General features: G+C 40.2%; 1 protein-coding gene across 1 annotated transcript in view; it reads left to right on the forward strand.

The window, feature by feature from the left end:
• Nucleotides 1–23,572, forward strand: part of nos1apa (nitric oxide synthase 1 (neuronal) adaptor protein a) — a 144,406-nt gene that overhangs the window by 63,664 nt on the left and 57,170 nt on the right. The window contains exon 4 of the mRNA XM_060867501.1: nt 3,819–3,877. Within this exon, the coding sequence (XP_060723484.1) occupies nt 3,819–3,877 (59 nt within the window). The remainder of the gene's footprint in view (nt 1–3,818; nt 3,878–23,572) is intronic.

The raw sequence follows: 23,572 nt of genomic DNA on the forward strand, positions 1-23,572 counted from the left end.
CATTAAATAATTAGAGATAGGGAGAGAGAGAGAAAAATATGTGGAGATTTATGACGTAAACTGGTACAACGAACACGGGTTCCGGCATGGTGGAGTCGGGGTTGGAGGAGGGAGTTTAGATCGCAGCAGCAGCGAAGCGCTAGAGCGGCTCAATGAATGGGAATTTAAATGGTCGGGTAATATGGATGTCATAACCGGATTGGTGAGTGTCGTGGGCAGCTGATTACCAGCTGATGCACGCTTGATGACGTGGCCTGCCAGAACTAACACGATGCTTGATTTAAGTTCGTTAATTTTAGTGAAGTTTAGTCAAGTTACTTTTAAGTGTAAAGTAGCATTAAGAGTATACAGTAGTGAGTAAGTGAACGAAAGTGAAAGTGTACGTACGAGACAAAATTCCTCCTGTTTACTCCTCCCTCAACACCTCCGTGCGCATCTTCCGTAAAGTAAAACCAGTTTATTTTTTTAACATTCTCTTTTATTACTGTATGTTTTTACACAATATTTGTCATTTATAAATACAGGTACTGAACATTTTTTATATTCAAAACATAAACAAAACCACTGGAGTGGAATTTTGCGAGCTGGAACGGATTAATGGGATTTCAATTCATTTAAATGTGGAAAATTGTTTTGAGATACGAGCAATTTGAGATACGAGCAAAGTCACGGAACGCATTAAACTCGTATCTCGAGGCATCACTGTATTTACAGATATTTTTTAATGTATGCTTAGATTTGTAAAAGTTATTCTTTTTTTTCTTTAATATTTTATGGTTTATTTTGTACATGTTCATAAAAATGATTATTACTTTATTTTTCTACAGGTTTATTACTTAAAATTGCAGCTCTATAGTGAACCTGTACATTGTGAAAGATAGTGAATGTCAGAAATGTCATGTCATTTTTTTTTTTCTTTCTTTTTTTTGTTTGGTCAAATTGTCCACGTTCTTAAACACTGTGGGAAAATTCAAGGGGTTTTCCTGGTAATGAAAGAAGAATAATTGCAGCACTGGCTAGTCAGCCGAGGAAGCAATCAGATGTAATTCAGTGAATGGGTGGAGATTGGAGTAATGTGTGTGTGTGTGTGTGTGTGTGTGTGTGTGTGTGTGTGTGTGTGTGTGTATCTGTAGCATCCTCTTATAAACAAATGACATTTAAGCGAGAACTCCTTTTCCTTTTAAAGGGTCGACTAACGTAGTATTATTCTAATGTCTGTCGGATTGTCATTGTTGTACGTTTGAGTTTTGTTTGAATGTAGAATTAAGCATAGATTAAAGCTCACAAATGTGGCCCAAATGTAATTCCTGGCCTGTTTAAACACAGTTCGTTTTACCCCACTTTACATCTCCAGCCACCTACATTTTCGGCAGAGCAAAGCAATTGTGAAGCTCCGCTTTTCAGAATGTTATCATGTGCCTTTGATTGCTTTGTTTATCTGCTGTCCATATTTTATTCATGCCCAATTGCTGGGGGCTGCTGAGCGGTGCAGCAAAGGCACATTTGCAAGATCAAACCCTGACAAGTCCAAGAGAGCAAAACTGGCTGTGCTTTCTGATGGGAAGGAGTGGAACAGTTTGTCATTTACAGCCATACTAGTAAGTTCTGGGATTCTGTGGGCTTGTGTATGTGGAAGAGGGCAGATAGCGCTTTGCTTCGAGTGTGTCAGGCTGTTTAAAATGTTTTCTAGCTTCGTGTGTTTTGAAGGAAGCACATCTTCTTGTTGCATGATGGAGGAAAGCAGGCTGGTGGGTGGGAATAGGAAAGTGAGCATATCGCTGAGAACGGATGTAGTACACTACATAAAAAATTTAGCAAAATGTATGTGGACACCTGACCATCAAACCCATATCGGTTTCTTCCCAAAACTTTTGCCACAAAGTTAGAAGCATGCGACAATGTCGAGGTTCATGTAGACATGGTTTGCCAATAGTGCAGTGAAACAACTTCGAGTGTCCTGCACAAAGCACTGACTCTGACTCAACCCCACTGAACACCTTTGGGATGAACTTACAATGCTGCTTATGCACCATTATGCTCTTGTGAATGAATAACAACAAATCATCAGAACCACATTCCAACATCCAGTGGAAAGCCTTCCGCAGAAGACTAGAGGATCTGCTAACAGCAAAGAGGGAACCAAGGCAGGGGGACCTCAGGTCATATAGTCAGGTGTCCTCATACGTTTGGTCATATAGTATATATATGTAGTAGAAAACAAAACTAAAACTTCACCATTTTGCTAACAGTATTATGCATTTAGGCAGAACTCAAGTTCTAAACTATTTGACAAATGCATTTTGCTTTACTGTATTTACATTCTTGTAATTAGAAATTGTTCACATACTGCAGATGCACTGGATATAGATAAAGCCAAAAAGTAGTGCAGTACGGCATCAGTGGCTCAAGCGGCTAAGGCTCTGGGTTGTTGATCGGAAGATTACGGTTCAAGCCCCAGCACTGCCAAACTGCCACTGTTGGGCCCTTGAGCAAGGCCCTCAACCCTCACTACTCCAGGGGCCTGTATCATGACTGACCCCAACCTCCAAAGTGGATACGTGAAGAAAGAGCTTCACTGCGCTGTAATGTACATGTGACAAAATAAAGGCTTCTATCTATCTTCTATTACACGTTGTTTATTTTACATTTAAAGGAATTGATATTACAATCTGAAATATATATCTGCCTACCATTCGTATGATGAAAAGCCAGAGAGGCAGGTTCGATGTCAGAGGCAGTTTATGTTTTGCTACATCATTGATTTATACAATGTCTAATTACAAGTGCTGTGTAGAGCTTCATTACTATATTAGACTCTACATTCGTATCCATGGAGGATAGATATTAAATCAGAACTAATCAGGGTGCGAGTTTATCACATGGCTTCATGTAGGTGCTGAACCAAATGTTCTTATGTTTAATAACCACCACCAACTTAAGCAAAATGTATTTTTGCTCATTAGTTATTTTAGTGAGAAGCGGCGTAAACCCTGTGAGGATCCTAAAGCATGTAGAGATTGTACCAGCTTCAGTTGTGTTCCGCTTCAAGAACATTTCAGACATTCAAAAAGAAGATGCCAACTCCGTGTGGTCTTTAAGGACATCAACCTCCTCATCAATACACAATTGTCGGATGTATATGACTGTAGAAAGGACATTGTTTATAACAACACTCTCTGGTGTTTATAACGGTTTATAATCACACCCTCCAGTGTCATCCAAATGAGGATGAGGTTCACTTTTGAGTCTGGTTCCTCTCAAGGTTTCTTCCTCTTCCACAGCTACCTCAGTTACCTCAGGCTTGTTCATTGGGGATAAATACAAACACATATAAATATGGCTAATAATATTTTATATAATATTAAACTTTTTATACTATATTTCTTATGATCTGCAAAGACATTTGATGACAGTTGACGATCGATGCATTTTCCCAAGACAAAGCATCTGTTGTGTAGAATAGTTTAAAAGAGATGTCCAGAAAATGCACAAGGTCATGGGAAAAATAATCAGTCGTTTATTTATTTATTTATTTATTTATTTATTTATTTATTTATTTATTTTTTCAGTTACTCATTTTAATATAGTAATAACAATGTCATCAGATTTAAGAGCGTCCTCCAAGTGATTGTGAGTTGATGAGAAACCACTCACTGGCAAAGCCATTTTTATTCCTAAATGATCTGGAACTTGTGCCTCTGCCATCATTAATCATCTCTCTAAAGCAGTGGAGTTATTAGGAGCATCGGTGCCTGTATTAGTCATTCGCTCATTCTCTCAAACTCTCTCTCTTTCTCTCTCTCTTTCTTTGTGTGTAGAAAAAAGAATGGATGTGGGACGAGAGCAAGATGATGGTGATGCAGGACCCCATTTACAGGCAAGTTCCCAATCACTCTGAAGTACACACGCAATTCACGGCTCAGATCACAGCTAGATTTCTGCCTCTGTATGACAGCGCAGAACAATCTGTAGCTTCTCTAGAGCTGTACTGCTTAAAGATGTAACAAAGGCTTGGAAATGGCTTTGTGTTGAGGGAGTGTTCAGTGCAGGGTTTTTGTTTACGTCGGAAAAATAACGAAAGGGTTTTGCTGTGGCGGACAAAAAAAAATTCAAGATCATTAGGAGGAAATGTCTTGCTATAGATTTAGCTAGTGATGTGGATTTAATGCTCTGGGAAACAGATTCTATGACAAGTTTAAATTGGGTTACGTATATTTCTAATTAGTTTTACACTGGTATTTAAAGGTAGGGTCTTAAAGGTAGGGTCTCTGTTGTTTTAAAGCCAACGTTGACATTTGAAATCACCAAAACAAACACGCCCCTAACCCAAATGGGTCCCACCCCTGTATTGATAGCTCCGCCCACACATACATACGTAACCCAGGCAACTAATGGAAAGAAATGTGTCTTTATCATAGCTGAAGGGAAGAACAATACGATTGCAGATAAACAAACAGGCAAAAATGACACACAAGCATAATCATGTAAAGGACGACATATATTAGTTCTGTGTAACAAAACAAAACCAACGTTACTCACCTATCGAGAAGGAAAAAAGCGCCTCGGCGTCTTAAGTAAAGTTGGTCACATATTCACAGATTGGAGTTTCCCGAGTCAATAACTCCTGAGCTAAACGCTGTTACTACACAAAACACGGTTGTAGCTGCGTCTCTACATTACTACGATAGAAAAGACGTGTTATTTGTGTAGTAACAGCATTTAGCTCAGAAGTTATTGACTCGGGAAACTCCAATCTGTGAATATGCGCCAACTTCCTGCTCCTTCAGTTCTCTCCAGCGCTGGAAAGCTGATCCTATATTAACACGTTCTACTTCTTACCTTATCGTAAGCCTTTCTTCTCTTTCTTTCTTTGTTTTTATGCTCCATGTCAATGTTAAAACCGCTTTCTGCTAATGTCACACATGCGCACTGAACACTCTCTCTGCCCATATTGACAAGACCCGCCCCTTTCTGCTCATTGGCTACACGTTTGTTTTGATTTTTGTTTTGTTTGTCGTCCCGGCTCAGTTTTCTGAAGCATTTCTCAAACAACGGAGACCCCAGCTTTAAGTCAATTTTCTGAGCCACGAGTACAGGTTATAAAAGTAGCTGTGTATAATGTGCAGCTCATGCATAAGTACGTCATTTTTCTTGAGTAGACTCCTCTGAGATGAGGTTTTTCACCAGCCACTAGATCACCAGCCACCGGCTTTAAACACTGGTATTTGCTTTTAATCCTTAAAATATATTTAATCGACTATAAATAATAAGAAACTGAAAAGAAAAGTAAGTGTCTCTTATTCAGACGCCGTGTCAGGAAGCGGATATATGAGCATTATTAACTAATCACAATCACCAAACTCGACATAAAGCAAGAAGAAGTCAGTCAGACAGATTTCCAGAACAATAAGACACGACTCAACGTACAGACAAAACAAATGTCAAGAAACCGTAGAACCATATATAATGTACACAAGGAAATGGCCAGAATCTTGCAAAGGTTAGAGCTACACTGGAAGATGAGGCATAAAAGGAAGCTGCCGATAGAACGTCAGGTGGGTTAGAGCTATAGGATGTCATGAATTTAGGATGTGATGATATTAGCTAGTGGATGGGTATCGGATTTGGACATGACAGTGTACTCCATGAGACCCAAAAAAATGACATGGACTTTAAAGAGACTATTAATTAGTTGTGATATTTCTCTACATGTCAAAATATTTATATTGCACTAAAGTAGAGCGCTTTAAGTGCATTTGCAAAAAGAATTTTCTAGGAGACGGACTGAATTTCTCTAGAATCCATAGATCTATTCTGAGATCTGAACCTACAGACATGTGAAGGTTCAGCATTCACTTCCCTGCACATAACTCAGCTCTGAATAAGGCCCATTTAGTGATTCCAGCTGATTTGGATGAACCCAAATGCAAGCAAAAATGAACAGTTCATCCATATTGTAACTAGGAGCCGAATTCCTCCTCAATTTAACCCTTGTATGTTGTTTGTATTTGTGTTACTCAGCCAGTGCTCGTGGGTCTGTTTGACCCGCTGCATTTTTGGGTTTTTAATTCAACACAATCACAAATTTGATGTTAAAATACTCTACAGATGTTTACTTCATCCCAATTACAAGCAATATAAACAGCATATACAGGGTTTCCCTCAGCACTTTACAGTTCGGGCGGCCCGCCTAAGCTGGGAAACCCTACCGCCTTAACTAGGTCGTCCAAAAAAAAGGCCGTCAAGAGGCATGGTGGCTTAGTGGTTAGCACGTTCGCCTCACACCTCCAGGGTTGGGGGTTTGATTCCCACCTCCACCTTGTGTGTGTGGAGTTTGCATGTTCTCCCCGTGCCTCGGGGGTTTCCTCCGGGTACTCCGGTTTCCTCCCCCGGTCCAAAGACATGCATGGTAGGTTGATTGGCATCTCTGGAAAATTGTCCGTAGTGTGTGATTGCGTGAGTGAATGAGAGTGTGTGTGTGCCCTGCGATGGGTTGGCACTCCGTCCAGGGTGTATCCTGCCTTGATGCCCGATGATGCCTGAGATAGGCACAGGCTCCCCGTGACCCGAGGTAGTTCGGATAAGCAGTAGAAAATGAATGAATGAATGAAAAAGGACGTCAAATGCATCTCGGAGAATAGCGCGGACACGCTTCACACCGCGCCACACGGCCGAAATGAGAGAAAGACGTGGTCCGTCACTGTCTGGAGGATAACTAGCCAGTTGATAAAACGCGTGTCCGTGAGAACTGTAAGTGGACTTATGTTTTGGGTTTATTTAAGCCTGTTATTGTATTAGTCTATAGTTCTTGCAAATTTAAATTAAGTTAGCTGGTGATTTTGTTGTTTGAGTGCTTCACTGGTTGCACGTGCCTGTTTTTAATAATTGCTAAACTTAGTACAGAGTCTGTGGTCTATCTCACAAAGAAGAAGCAACTGGTGTATAATCTGTTCAGTAGAAAAACAGCCTGGATTATTAACTACCATGTGGAACAGGTTTACTATGCCCACATATTCAACTGTTTGTTATCAACTCTAATTAAAAGTAGAGAATGATGTACTCTTTATTTTGCAAGTCAAGATAACACTGTGGGCCGAAGCATTTTGGGTGTCATTATATGTCTTTTTTACATAGTACATCCTCAAAATGCCATTCTCTTTACCACCTTTGAGATCTATTTATTCCACATCCATTATACTGAATTATGAAATTCGACTTTATTATTCTGCATCGCTCTTCTTTTTTTTTTTTTTTTTTTTTTTCTTTTCAGCAGTTGTTTGCACAGGGAAAGATTTTTGAGACCTCTGATAATTAGCACTGGAGGATTACCTAATTTGATTGATTAAAAAGCCTTCGAAATGAGCAAAGTTGCCCTCCAGGGCCACATTTTAACCCTCATTTGCCAGGTGGATGGTTGCTCATGTTGAGGTCTGACTAGGAGGCGTTTCTCAAGGTGAACTGTAATGTTTTCTTAGCTGTAGCTGAGTCAGGCAGTGGCTGGTGTTTACACATCCATGTCTGACCATGAGCTCCCATAATGACATTGTGGTTGGGCTTCAAATTTCTGTATTAGCCTGAAGTAGCCGTTAAAATCCGGCACGATTACGGAGGAGCAATATGCACACTTTTTTTTGTTCTCCGTTTCTCAGACAGATTCAGGAACTACGCCATATTTATTCAAATAAAATCTATGTTTAAAAGCTTCAGGGTTTAAAAGCTTAATCATCTCATGGTTCTCATCATCGCTGGGATGAAGTGGGTTGTGATTCTAGCTGTTCTGATACCACATGCTTTACTGACACGGCTGTACATTTGAGCATTAGCTTTCTTAATTAAAGCAAGCGATTGTGATGCAACACTTTGGGCATCATCTCCAGTGAGAATTTAGGACGACGAAACGCATGAGAAATTGCAGTGGGCCATGTGTGCTGTGTTTCTTCTGGATTCTTCTTAATCTTTCTCACTCATTTTCTCTATTTCTCTCTCTCTCTCTCTCTCTCTCTCTCTCTCTCTCTCTCACACACACACACACACACACACACACACACATATATATATATAATGTGTGTGTGTTTGTCTGTGTTTATATATATATATATATATATATATATATATATATATATATATATATATATATATATATATATATATCCTTTACTCTTTCTCTTTCTTTCTGTCTCTCTCTCTCTCTCTCTCTCTCTCGCTCTCTCTGCTGTCTCACTCACACACACACACACACACACACACACACACACATATGTATATATGTGTTTTTATATATATATATATATCTCCTTCTCTCTCTCTCTCTCTCTCTCCCTCTCTTTCGCTCTCATTTTCCTCATTTCCAGCACCTTGCCTCATTCATTTTGCTTCCAAATCGGAAGCACGCTGTGCTGTTTTCTAGGAATAGATTGAAAATATAAATGTGCAAAACATTTTCTAATGGCCAAGATCTATTTGGCTGGTCATCAGTATGCCTGAGCAGGACACACACAGAAGTGGGCAGTATGACCAAAAATGTAAATCACAGTATAGTATATTTGTATACAAAACAGCATGGCAGGATTGCTTCAGTTTCCTAAGCTGCAAATGCGTAGGTGCAGAAAAAGATCATATCTGTGAAGATCATTCACCAAAGCAAGCATATCGTCGCTGTCAGGCGGAATCCTCGTATCTCCACAACCGTTATTTTTCAGGAAATTAAAAAAACGCCGTACCTTATCTGCAGTGCACAGGGTTTAGTCCGCGTTGCAGTGGATTGTCTTGTGCTAAATTCCTGTCCTCAGACGAGCACCAGAACTAGCGGGGGTCAAGATTTTTTTTTCTTTGAGCCCAGTGTTTTGAAGACATTTACCTCAGAAGACGTGTTGATTCGTTGCGACTCTTCTTGAGGAGAAATATCCCGCGAAGCTCTCACGCGGAGTGAGGAAGAGGTGGACAGTTGAAGTGTCCAATGGAGTTATGAGATTTGCGCTCAAGCTATTTTCAAGACTTTAGATTGGTTAATAACTTGTAAAAATAACAGACCCACGTGGGGACTGACCAATAGCATCGATATGTGAAAAAATATGAAATTGACCAAATTTGGACATACGAGGTTTCCACCCGACAGCGACGATATACAAAGCTCTATTTATTAAATCCGTTTCACTCTTCCGTTTTCCTCATGCTTAAGGGGAAGTAGTAGCAGGACAGGACTTCCAATGAGAAGCAAATACAGTAGGCTACAAATGCAGAAAAGAATTTAAGCAAGTCCATACTTTCATCCATTTCTGACAGATAATAGAAAGAAAATAACATTTGCCAGGGTCGAGGGCGAGCTTTTTAACTGTCACTACATGTGTCTACACAAAACCCACTTGCTGTAACTAGCTACAATAGGTGTGAGCTTAGCGAGCCGTTTTACTTGTTCAAGCAACTGTTCGATCCTGTTAGCATAGCCGTAGTGCCAAATGCCGTGGCCCGAGCATCTGCAGTCTGCATGTGTCCAGCTCATAGGGTGTTTCTGCTCAAACAGCAGTAGGGTCTGTCCAGCAGAAATAGGTTTTGCTCGGTAAGAAATCAAATTAGACGGCGCATCGATCGTATTTATTGATGGATGTAAAACCATTTTATTTATCCAAAACCACAAACCTTTTTGAACCTAGATAGTTTGGCTATAAAATGAAGCACTGCTTTTAGTGGCTATAAAAATAAAAAATTGTCCTTTGCAAATCATCCAAAATGCAGCTGCATGACTTGTTTTCAACCTGCCTAAGTTCTCACACACCACCCCACTGCTGTTTTCCTACCACTGGTGTTCAGTAGTTGCACACATCAGGTTCAAAACACTGATGCTTGCCTACAAAGCCAAAAATGGACCAGCTCCATCTTACCTCAAAGCCCTCATCACTTCTCGCACTGCACCTCGCACCCTCAGATCTACAACACTGCTCGACTGGTCCCACCATCGCTCAGGGTAAGAGGTAAGTATACAGCAAGACTCTATTATGTTCTGGCACCGAGGTGGTGGAATGATCTTGGTGTCTGAACAGCTGAGACACTGGCTATAAAGGTTCCACAAGAACAAATCAAGTTCTAGATGCATGTTTGTGCCGTCTTGTGCAGATTGGGTCTGCTGTCATTATAAAACACGTTGATGGAACCTCAAATAATCATCCCCAGATGAGGCAACATGTGACATTTCACGACATGCTATTAGACTAGCGATGAGGAAGGTAGGAAAGAGGCGTGCAGTCAAGAGTTGTAGGACGACCTGAAAGCAGCAGGAACAGCAGTGACACTGAGACGAACAAGCAAGGAAGCGCACTGTAGTAATTAATCTTCTGTTTGAATGTCCGTATCCTCATGAATCCTCATGAAGCGGAATCCAACTTGAGCTGGTACATGTCTAGATGCTTCAGGATCCTCACAAGGTTAACACCTCTTCATCCAAAATGTTCATGAGGCAGAACACCACTGAAGCCGGAACAATCTCTGGATGCCTCTTGGATTTCTGCATGAATCCAAAGAATAACAATAAAATACGATATAATACATTTTTACTTCTAATATACTCCAAGGTTCTTCACATAAGTAAATAGTCATAGGACAACACAATGAAACTCTGCAGCAACAATTAAGTCCATTTACAAAGCAACACCAAGAACAAAATCGGAAGGAATCAACATATTACTATCAGTTTGAAGCAGTTTTGAGTCCTGATTTCACCTCCGTGTAAGAAACACTGAAGCAATCAATCCAGGAAATAACATCTTTAACATTTACTGAATTAGTCACCTGCTGTTAGTCGAATGTGCGCCAGTCTTGCGTGTGATCAGATTTGACGTCTGTGGCAACGAGACGCTGTTATTGGTTTGCCTGAATGACAGATCTCTACGTCTCTGTTCAAGTCTCTTTTTAATTATCCAACATTACACAGCGAACGTTATCTCTTCAAGATACATTTGCTAAAGTTTATTAGACCTAATTTATGTGTAAAAAAAAAAAAAAAAAGACATCGATTCCTGATTCCAAATTTTAAAATTTTATTTCGTAGATAAAGATTAGCTTGAAAAACACTGAGGAATTTGTGTTTATGAGGATGAGGATCTTCCTCATATCGTCTCAGGGAGTTTTTCCTTGCCACCGTCACCACAGGCTTGTTCATTAGGGATAAATGTTAGAGATAAATTAAGAACTTTTAATTTTATACTTTATTTTTGTATTTTTTCCTGTTTCTATACTTTCGTTAAGCTGCTTTGAGACAATGTGAATGGTTAAAAGCGTTATTCAAATAAATTGAATTGAACTTAAAATTGATTTAAATATTTTTGTTGCTGAGGACAAAATTAGTTGTTGCAGGCACAGTGGAAGATACACAGCAGATACGACGTTGGACCTCTGCTCGGAAAGTAGTGAGATCAAATCCTAGCATTGATAAATCTGCCACCGCTGGGCCCTTGTGCGAGGGCCTACAAACGCTCAGTTGTGTAAATGAGATAAATGTAAGTCACTCCGGAGGACAGAATCAGCCAAATGCCATAAATGTGCAAGAAGCACATTCATTCATTCATCTTCTACCGCTTATCCGAACTACCTCGGGTCACGGGGAGCCTGTGCCTATCTCAGGCGTCATCGGGCATCAAGGCAGGATACACCCTGGACGGAGTGCCAACCCATCACAGGGCACACACACACTCTCATTCACTCACACAATCACACACTACGGACAATTTTCCAGAGATGCCAATCAACCTACCATGCATGTCTTTGGACCGGGGGAGGAAACCGGAGTACCCGGAGGAAACCCCCGAGGCACGGGGAGAACATGCAAACTCCACACACACAAGGTGGAGGGGGGAATCGAACCCCCAACCCTGGAGGTGTGAGGCGAACGTGCTAACCACTAAGCCACCGTGACCCCCACATATTTTTTAAAAGATTTCATGAAATATATATATATATATATATATATATATATATATATATATATATATATATATATATATATATATATATATATATATATAAATAAATAATTTTTTTTTTATTTCTAGAGGGGAATGTTTTTTGGGTTTAATCAACATAACCTGATGTAACTGAATTTAATATGTTACTTGGAATGAAAAGATAATGTGTTCTAAACAAATATGAGTAGGTGCACTATTTTAGTTTATATTTTTTTTTTTTTCCATAAAAAAGCTTGAAACACGGCATCTGGTTGAGAGTAGAGCTGCGCAATGAGACGCAACAAAAGATTTGCGCAAGAAGGAAGTTTCTATTTTTATGAGGACATGATAGGCTTACAGGGAAAGAATTAGATTCCGGATATCTTCAATAGCCCCGAGCCTGAGACACGACTGAGTGGTGAGATATGAAGCCCCTGAGACAGAGAAGGATTACGTACAACAATGCACGATGCATTTAAAGCATCTTTAGTAACTGGAATGATATAGATGAGGTCGAGGAACTGTCCGAATTCACAGACCATGCTGACAGTGCTGGCATTTCTACATAAATATTCACTCAGTGTGTTTGTCCAGACCTGTAATTTCAGCAGGTTGTGATTGAAATCATGTTTCTTTGCATTCTTGCTCAGCCTGCTCCATCACACAGCACGTCTTCTAGTCCCTAATGTACGAGATGCATGGGGTGTGTGCTCGTTAGCATAGAAGAGCCATAACCTCTTGACTTTTTCCTGGCTTGTTAGGTCGCCTGTAACACGACATGCAGCGGCTCACTAATACCCCACAGTTGTTCCTGCACGGCGTCTTACCCGGCCCTCATTAGTGGAAGCACTTAACTGAGCCAATGACTACAGAATGAGGAATGAATTACAATGCATCAGCAGGGAAGCTCCTAAACTGGAAATGATAAATTACAGGTGTGTGTATGTGTGTCTGGGTATGTGTGTGTACTAGTGCTCGATGTGGTGTTTTCAGCTCCTGCCTTGTGATCCGTAAAGTTCTCAGTTGAAGCTCTCACATGGTCGTGTGCGTCACTCGTTTGGATGCCGTCGGATCCTTTTTTCGAGACAGTATCTTCTCCCAATGTGTTGTGATGGTGTGGTGTGGCATGGCGTGGGCTCTGCGTACTTGATTTAACCTTATAATAGAGAGCTAAGAATCATCAATCTACTGAGAAACACTGCAAGGATTTTTGTTCCAGGAGAATAGGTGAAAGGAGAGAGTCGCCTAGCGTTATCTCTCTTACACACATAAACACATAGATAGAGGCTGCAGAGACATCTGACAGCTTATCAGCATGCCTGAACAATTCAGCTTTGCTCCAGAGAGATGTACTGAATCAAAACAACACCGGGCCTGTCACAGTGTTACTGAAACCAGGATTATCATGGCTTTGGCAAACATAACACACATGACCCTTTTTCACTCCCGAGGTGCCGGACTTTGGGCACGTGGCCATGTGTTTATGCACTTCCAAAATTATAATTCCTACGTAATTAAATCTAAAGGAGTTTATTTTATTGTTCATTTTACCATTCAAGTTAAATATTACATTTCCTATACAAATCACAAACATATCGTCCTAGACGGCAAACGCACAATGAAAGCTGACGTTTATCGGTTGTATCTGTTCATTCTGAGCTGCTTTTCTTTTCGTTAAGAGTAGCTACATTTCCGTGTTATGCCATTTGACAGACTCCCTTATCTAATTCTTTACATTTATCTCATTTATATAACTGAGATGGTTAAGGGCCTCAATCCAGCTTGGTGGTCTTGGGATTTGAACCGACAACCTAACAGTGAGTAGTCCAGCTCTGCAAGGTGTGTAAACTTCAGGCTTTCCCGTGAATCTTGTGGCAACAATATGATGCATCATGAGACCACTATGCTACAGTCTGCTACAGTTCCCCATAATACGATTATGATTCGAAAGGCATTTCGCAATATTTGACACTACGTCTGCTTTCAAGCCTTCGGTCGATATGTGACCGCAATTTTTTTAGAACATTAATCTAACATCTAAAGTCAAGACATCAATAGCAGCGGCTTTGTGATTGTAAGATTTGAACTACTGACCAGAAGCCCATTGCCTTAACCACTGGACCACCACTTCCACAGACACAGGGAGAACATGCAAAACTCCACAAAGACATTAACACAAGCTCAGGTTTGGACAAAACCATCGATCCTTCCACCCTAATTACGATCTGTTTGATCTTTTTCCATCCAGGAAGAGATACAGGACCATCTGTACCAGAACCAGCAGGTTCAGGGACAGTTTTTTCCCCCTTAACCATAAACCTACTGAACTTTACCCTACACCACTAGGTCCCTGATATTTCACTAACACTCCACTGCCTGTAATCCAATTGCAGTTCTGCTCCATCCCAGACATTGTTACATATTCTCTACATAATTATAAATGTATATAACTGTAAATTTATTGGTTACTCTAGTATCATATTGCATAGAATATGTTATGTACAGAATTTTTTGTTTAAGTATACTTTTGTTTAAGTATAATTGGGGAAGTCGTGGTCTAATGGTTAGAGAGTCTGACTCTTAACCCTAAGGTTGTGGGTTCAAGTCTCGGGCCGGCCACGACTGAGGTGCCCTTGAGCAAGGCATCAAACCCCCCAACTGCTCCCCACACTTTGGATGGGTTAAACACAGAGAACAAATTCTGAGTATGGGTCACCGTACTTAGTATGTCACGTCACTTAGAGGGAGCCCTAAATGTCTATGATGGTTCCATTATCCCAGTGTTTTCAGCTTTGCCAAGTAGCAGAACCCAATTACAACCCAACCGAAGAAAGAATCCCTAATGCCCCTTTTCCACCGAGGCAGTTTGAGTGCTGGTTCGGAGCCAGAGCCTAATTTAGAACCAGTTCTTTCTTTTTTCGACAGCCAAAGCACCGGCTCTGAACCAGGAAAAGCGGTTCTTAAGTAGCACCAAAACGTTGCTGGTCTAGACTTAAGAACAGCTTGCGTCAGGGCTGTGGGTGGGGCTGTGGGCGGGGCTGTGGGCGGGGATACTGTTAGCGCCTTTGACAATCTACCTTAAGTATACTAATGTTTAATACACTTTTACTTTTCCTCAATATGATCAATTATCAGCACAGATGATAGTAGGTAGCTAAACACTAAGGCTAACCTCCGTTTATACAGATTACATGGAGCTGCACGTACATGCTGAATTCTGAGTTTGGATGCTAATGTAGGTTCCATGAGCATTAACAGTAAAGCAACATCCGCCATTGTTGATGTTGTGTTTGTGTTTGTCGCTGCTGCGCTAACGTTGCTGAGAAACGTGACACGTATACAGTGACGTCAGACTCGGCTCTGTGACGGCTCTCTAGCCGATGGAAAGGCAAACCGGTTCTTCGAAGGTTCGCCAGTGGAACCAACTTTGAACCATCACCAGCACTAGCTCTGAACCAGCACCCGGTTCTTTTTGGTGGAAAAGGGTGCATAAGTCTCCGTAACATTGCATCCGAGCTTCTTACGGCTGTTTTCCCACAGAGCCTGGCCTTTCGTTAGCTTCATCAGCTTCTTCACCCTTAGTGTGAAGGCCATCAGCCTCTCTTACTGCACTATTTGCTTAAAATCGAACGGGAGAATTCAAAGCTTCCGCCTAAATGCCACCACACACTCTCCATCCATCACACAAACGGGTTTTTATGAGCTCCTCTTCCTCTTTGTACCTGTATCAGAGAAGGGGAAGCTTTACCTATGATTCAGAACCTTTATTTTAGACTTTATTTTAAAGTCATTTATAAAGATGCAAACACCTTCTCGTTTCTGCTAATAATCCTGCAAATATCTGGAACCTGTAAGGGTTGGATGACAACCTTTTTTTTTGGATTTTTACTTAAATTTAGATTTAATAAATAATTTCACATAATACACATTGTAATGAGTCTGTCTGTGTTCTGCTCTGTTTCTGTCTGCTGTCTGCCTTGCTGTTAATTGTTTGCTCCGCCCACTCATTGGTTACCATGGACACTAATTGCACTCTATCCCCCCCCATGTGTATCGTCTTAGTCTCTGATTGTCTCTGCGTTGTGATTGGTTCCTGTTTGTTATATCTACTCTGTTTGTTCACTTCCCTGGTGTTGGTGGTTGTTGAATGTTGGTGTCGATGTTCCTGTTTGCTCAGTGTTCTGCCCTGTTCTGCCCAATAAAAGACTGAACTGCATTTGGATCCTCACTCGCCTTTGTCTCATCGCGACACACATACAGTACAGAAGTGATTCGATGAATTTTAGTCTAAATACACGACTTAAATAAGGTTGACACGGTGTTTTATGACTTTAATATATACAGATAGTTTTAAGGTTGACCTTTGTCGGCTGCCAGCTTTTGCTCCGGCTAACTTTGCAAAATTGCTCCAGTTAATTTCGAGTAGAGCAAAATGACATTATTCATTCATACACTTTTCTCAATAGATTAAATACGTTGTGGAGTTCATGCTGAACACAGTCCTGTTAACAGACTTAGGATAAACAGTTTTAAGAAACAGACTAAATTAAATCTGGTATTTTCGATCTTATGCAGCTATTCGATTATTCAGTGAACCAGTCATGCGACAGAAGCACAATACACATCATCTATAGTTAATGTTCATATCTAAAATTAGATCTGAATTCGATGGGCGGGTTCATCGGGCATAAAGCATGATTGAACGACCAGGCTGCTTTGAGCTGACAGGAAGGCTACGTTAACCCAAATAATCACTGTTTACCATCGTGGTGCCAGAACATCTACGGTGTTGAACCTGGGTTACAGCAGCAGAATAACACATCAGTAGAATAACACATCAGCTGTTTTGTGGAATCTGACGGAGCACAGATTTACCAAACTTTTTTGCAGATTGGAAATAGGCCAGACAATGTCTTTCCAATCTTCAGATGGCCTGTGTTCCGTAAACAAGCTTTCCAGCTTTGTGTGGAAGACTGAATTAGACTAAATTAGATTCAAGCAAATTTTATTTCTTTTGGCAAGTTTGTGTATCAGATATATAAAGTGCTTCAGTTCAGACATTTACGATTCCTGTCCCCTGGTATATCTATCGCCAACTCAGCCCTTCGTCACCAGGATACGGATCGAGGTCTTGTGTTCATAAAGTGTTCATGAGAGGAAGGGTGTAGAACACCGTGCAGGCCAGAAAGTGGGCAGTGAACACTTTGATCTTTGTATAAACGTAGTCATTAAGAAGAGATTAGTTTTATGAGTTGGTGCGGTTTAATTAGCTCAGGTCAAATCCTTTCCTCTGGAGTTAGTCACGGTGACTGCATTTACAACATCATTTCCTCAGCGTGGTTTAACCTTACTGTTCTCTTTCTTTCTTTCTTTCTTTCTTTCTTTCTTTCTTTCTTTCTGTCTGTCTCTCTGTCTTTCTCTCTCTTTCTGTCTGTCTCCATCCATCTCACTGATAACAAACACACACACATGCATTTAGACCCTGTATGCACTGTTGGCATCTTATATCTTTGAACACACCCTGATAACCCTGATGCCAGAAATAGACTCGAGGCTTTATCCCTCCCTACATCCTCTGTCAAAGTATGGTGAAAGGGATTGAGTTATAAGTGAAAATAAGAAGTTTACTTTTTTAACGTGACATGAATCGGATCTCTAATGAAAATATTGACGTGATTCGAGGTTCTTTACATTGTTCACATTGCGTTCACAACCTGTTTACACCACAGTGCTGTCGACATCTTCATTCTGATTGGTCAGAAGTTTTATTATTGTTCTATAACAGTAAGTTGATTTGACAGTGCTCAGGCTAATGTGTTATTGTTTCGTGTGTTTGGTGGAAGCAACACTTGATCTAAGCCTAATAAAATTGTTTTAATAATTAAAAATGGGGGGCATGGTGGCTTAGTGGTTAGCACGTTCGCCTCACACCTCCAGGGTCGGGGTTCGATTCCCGCCTCCACCTTGTGTGTGTGGAGTTTGCATGTTCTCCCCGTGCCTCGGGGGTTTCCTCCGGGTACTCCGGTTTCCTCCCCCGGTCCAAAGACATGCATGGTAGGTTGATTGGCATCTCTGGAAAATTGTCCGTAGTGTGTGATTGCGTGAGTGAATGAGAGTGTGTGTGTGTGCCCTGTGATGGGTTGGCACTCCGTCCAGGGTGTATCCTGCCTTGATGCCCGATGACGCCTGAGATAGGCACAGGCTCCCCGTGACCCGAGGTAGTTCGGATAAGCGGTAGAAGATGAATGAATGAATGAATGAATAATAATTAAAAATGTTTCAGTACAGAAGATAAGAACGGTGGTTTGTTTATGTGCTTTCTCTCTTCAGGAGGTGAAGGTCTATGACACTTTTCTTCACCATGTTTAACAGACGAGCTCAAATCTTCTGCATCATGAGCAGATCATTTCGCTTCGGACTCTCCATCACTTTCATCTTGGTTCCAAAACTTCTTTGTATTTCTTTGTGATTCCAGTCTGGTCTTCTGATTCTTACTGCATCTTGTGTTCTGACCTCATTATTCTTATATAAGTCCTCTACAAACAGTGGACTGTGATACCTTCACCCTCACCCTGTGGAGGTTGTTGGGCGTCACAATTTTTCCTCACAGCTTTCACAGAGTCTGTCATCAGTTGTTTTTTTCTCGGCTCACCTGTTTGATGTCTGTTTGTTAGTACACCGGTGATTTCCTTACTTTTCAGGACATTCCAAATTGTTGTATGTTATACTCGGTGATTGGGCAATGGCTCCGATTGATTTCAGCGTAAAAATAGCTTACTGTTTTGTTTTTATTTTTTTTTATTTTTATTTTACTATAGACAGCTCTCTGGGCTTTACGTTGGTTCATCCTTTTTAACAACAACTGCAGTCCTCACAGTTAAAACCCAGGCCTCATAGCAAGTGCAGACATTCAGGACTATTACTTGTTTAACTACCTCAACAGAACACGCCTGTGCTACAAGACACACTTGTCACTCGTATGTTCCAATATTTTTGATCGTATCAAAAAAGGGTGCGCTCAAATAGCTCAAAAAAAAAAAAAAGGTCTCATGTTCCAAGTCTTTTAATGCATCCAGATGTTAAATGTCAGAAAATTAAAGCATAAATTCAGCTGTTTATTTCATATTCATCTTTTATTCTCAAACCCAAATATCTTCAGTGTAACAAAACTGTTCCTGTCCTTTTAGAATGCACTTTAATCACTCTGTTCCTCCCACCGTGGACTATTTTCCCGTATCAGGATGCCATGTCATGTTTTATTCCTCACTCAATAACACTTACTTAACAGACACAATGCTGTAAACATTCTCAGTCCAGTGACTCCTCTTATGGTGCACAAGTTCACTTTCTGCTCAGAGATCAGATCAGATCATGATTCCTAAAGACATTTACAGTATATGATACACAATATATTTCAGTATATACATGTTTGCTTAAAAAAAACTTCCAGCTAATCTGCAGCGTAATAAAAAATAAAAAAAAAACGAAATTGCAAAATGTTTCAAACTAAAATGGCAAAGATTCAGTACATGTTAAGGTCAACTCGTTCTGTTATTATAAAGGTATTATAAAATATTCTATATTATCATTTATAGAATATTAACAACATATTCAGTGCCCCAATGGCATTTTAAATGAGTTTCGTTCTTTTGTGTTTTTTATTCTTTCTTTCTTTCTTTCTTTCTTTCTTTCTTTCTTTCTTTCTTTCTTTCTTTCTTTCTTTTTCATTTTTTCCTTCCTTCCTTCCTTCCTTCACTTTTTCCATCTATTATTTTCCCTCTCTCTTTACTTTCCTCAATCTTCCATATTTTCCTGTTTTTCTTCTCTTTTTCTTCCCTGTTTTCCTTCTTTCCTTGCTTCCTTACTTTTTTCCTTCCTATCTATCTATCTATCTATCTATCTATCTATCTATCTATCTATCTATCTATCTATCTATCTATCTATCTATCCTCCCTATTTACTTTCCTCATTTGTTTCATTCTTCCTTTTTTTTCCCTCCCTTCCTTCCTTCCTTCCTTCCTTCCTTCCTTCCTTCCTTCCTTCTCTTTGTCCTTCATATCTTTGGTCTCTCCCTCTTTAATTTCCTAATTTGTTTAATTCTTAACTATTTTCCATTCTTCTTCCCTTCCCTTCCCCTCTCTCTCTCTCTCTCTCTCTCTCTCTCTCTCTCTCTCTCTCTCTCTCTCTCTCTCTCTCTCTCTTTTAAATTGCTTTCCCCAGCAGGGATTATTTTAGTGGCACAAACATCCACACCAGTCTCATCTCACTAAACCACTGGGCACTGATTCATATCACAAGCTCCAACGAGTCGACCGTTTCATCCTCAACACTACGTAACCCTTTGTTCTGATGATTTACTGTTTTCTTTCAGATTTCACATAAATCTTTTTAATGAAATAAAACAGGGTTTTGTCCTCTGGTGATGTGAAACCATCATCTCTATTCTGTTTGTGTGTCAAACAATAAGGTCCATTTTAACTTTTTTTTCTAACACTGTGACATAATGAACCAAACAAGACCAGCAAACAGTTTTGTCTGGTATCAGTTACATTACTTTCTTGATCTCAGAACAAAAGCTGCTTGTCCAAGCATTTTTTTAATTAGATACAATATGGTGATGAGATTCATGGTGCTCTTAAAGTTTTAGTTAAGCTCAGTGATGTTTAGTGTGTGCATGTGTGCTGGATAAATAAACTATAATGACTGCTGTGTGTGTGTGTGTGTGTGAGCGTGCATGTGTGCTGGATAAATAAACTATAATGACTGGTGTGTGTGTGTGTGTGTGTGTGTGTGTGTGTGTGTGTGTGAGCGTGCATGTGTGCTGGATAAATAAACTATAATGACTGGTGTGTGTGTGTGTGTGTGTGTGTGTGTGTGTGTGTGTGTGTGTGCGGGTGCATGTGTGCTGGATAAATAAACTATAATGACTGGTGTGTGTGTGTGTGTGTGTGTGTGTGTGAGCGTGCATGTGTGCTGGATAAATAAACTATAATGACTGGTGTGTGTGTGTGTGTGTTTGTGTGTGTGTGTGTGTGAGCGTGCATGTGTGCTGGATAAATAAACTATAATGACTGGCGTGTGTGTGTGTGTGTGTGTGTGTGTGTGTGTGTGTGTATGTGTTTGTGTGTGCGTGCATGTGTGCTGGATAAATAAACTATAATTACTGCTGTGTGTGTGTGTATGTGTGTGCGTGTGTGCGTGTGTATAATTATGCTTGATGAACAGTTCAGAGATAAAGGGAGCAGTGTAGTGCACAAAAAAATACACTTTTTGGACAATAAAATTTTCAATTTCAGTTGTTCCTTTCTCTGATTAAAAAAAAAAATTCTCTTGTGAATTTTAGGAATGAAAAAATATTGCTTTAGTTTCTTTAATGCACTGGATAAAATCTAATACGAACAGGGTTAATACAGTCAAGCAACCTTTGCCTTGACCTTGACCTTAACCTTCAGGATAAAATTTACTTTTTGGAACAACTTATGTCACATGTATCATGTTATATCTACTTTTTTGCGTGACAATTTAATTGTCAAAATATGTTTTTGTTGTGTGTGTACTTCTCTTTAGTCCCATTTTCTCTGATTTACCCATCAAGCATAATTAAAATGCAGTGTTGCAGCCACTAAAAGCATTAAAAAAAAAAGCTTCCATGGTGGACTCGCAAATTATCCGAGGGAGATGGTACACTGGGGCCCGGGTAATGAATTGTGCCAAGCCGGCTCTGTAGCTGTGCGATTATGAACAGCGTTCTCTGGAGAGCAGATGATAAAGCAGAAGCCGAGGACAGATCGTTTTCCGCAAGTCATTTTTTGCTCCTCTTTCACTGAGAAATGTAAGGACACGCGTCTCCAGGAATTTCCGAGCAGAACAACCTCAGCATGTGGTTTTATGATTAGAGGTTCATGATGCATCAGAGCGCAATGTATCATACGTGTCCCTTCAACATCTCCAGCAGAAGGTACTGTTGTGAAAAATCTTAGTAAAAATAATTAAAGTATCACTCCTTACAATACTATAACCACGGTAAAGTATTAAGCCTTGCAAAATATTACAATTGGTGTCATAAGACATACGTAGGCGAGGTTGTAGGCCCCAGATGTTGTAATAGTTTTAAGGTAATATATGACTAACATATCGTCGCTGTCGGGCGGAAACCTCGTATGTCCAAATTTGGTCAATTTCATATTTTTTAACATATCGATGCTATTGGTCAGTCCCCACGTGGGTCTGTTATTTTTACAAGTTATTAACCAATCTAAAGTCTTGAAAATAGCTTGAGCGCAAATCTCATAACTCCATTGGACACTTCAACTGTCCACCTCTTCCTCACTCCGCGGGAGAGCTTCACGGCATATTTCTCCTCAAGAAGAGTCGCAACGAATCAACACGTCTTCTGAGGTAAATGTCTTCAAAACACTGGGCTCAAAGAAAATAAATCTTGACCCCCGCTAGTTCTGGTGCTCGTCTGAGGACAGGAATTTAGTGCAAGACAATCCACTGCAACGCAGACTAAACCCTGTGCACTGCAGATAAGGTACAGCGTTTTTTTAATTTCCTGAAAAATAACGGTTCTGGAGATACGAGGATTCCGCCCTACAGCGACGATATAAATGGCCACACCTGAGTCAAAGTGTAAACAAGAAAAGAAGTTTATTGTGATCATAAACTTAGTAAAAGTAACCAAACTCAGTGCTATCAGGCCTAGTCAGTCTGAGCTCTCTGATCAACAATGTGTGAGGAAGTGAAAGCCAAAAGTTCAGCTGAAACAGGCCTCATGTAGGGAGTAGGGAGAGACAGCCGAATCAGGCGACCAGCAGGACGGACCTGCCGATTCTGAGATTGAGGGTCTAAGGGAAAAGGGGAACCTGACCTTTAGTAGAAAGAGAGAAGCTAAGGCTTAAAATATGCATGTGCAAGCCCAGTCTGGAAAGTGACAGACTGAGATCATAACAATGGTTTAGTAAGCTTAAGGAATCAACATAGAACTCACTTACTGTTTATACAAAGCAACATTATAACAGCAAGAGCAATATAATCGAGAACTTTTATCTTAATTCAAACTCATAAAGATAACATATAATCAATCAATTATATAATCAGGGATGAGGGATGTGATAGCCTGGTGGTTAAGGTGTTGGATTACCAATCGGAAGGTTGCGAGTTCGATTCCTACCTCCTCCAGGCTGCCACTGCTGGGCCCCTGAGCAAGGCCCTTAACCCTCAATTGTTCAGTGGTATAAAAATGAGATAAAATTTAAGTCGCTTTGGATAAGGACGTCTGCTAAATGCTGTAAATGTAAATCTAAATATAATCAGTCGAAATCATATACAGTGTAGAATAGTAAGAAATGAAACGAGGAAACTTACTCATTGTAAGCTGTAAAAGAGGATTAATACACAAGACATCTGTGTTATGGAAGATTGAGTTAATGACAAGGAGGGGTAGGGACATGAAGATCTCTGGAGCCCATTTTAAACAAGATTTTTTAACAATGAAGCATGTTTTTTAATAACAACGCAGAAGTACAGTATGTCTGGAAAAACAACAGAAAAAATTAAGAGGCAGACTTGTTTCTCTTGTATTACGGGAAAATTAAAAGGGCAGACGGGTTTTTTTTAGAAATAAGGGGAAGTCACTT

This window comes from Tachysurus vachellii, chromosome 4, assembly GCF_030014155.1.
Source record: "Tachysurus vachellii isolate PV-2020 chromosome 4, HZAU_Pvac_v1, whole genome shotgun sequence".
NCBI classification, from domain to species: domain Eukaryota; kingdom Metazoa; phylum Chordata; class Actinopteri; order Siluriformes; family Bagridae; genus Tachysurus; species Tachysurus vachellii.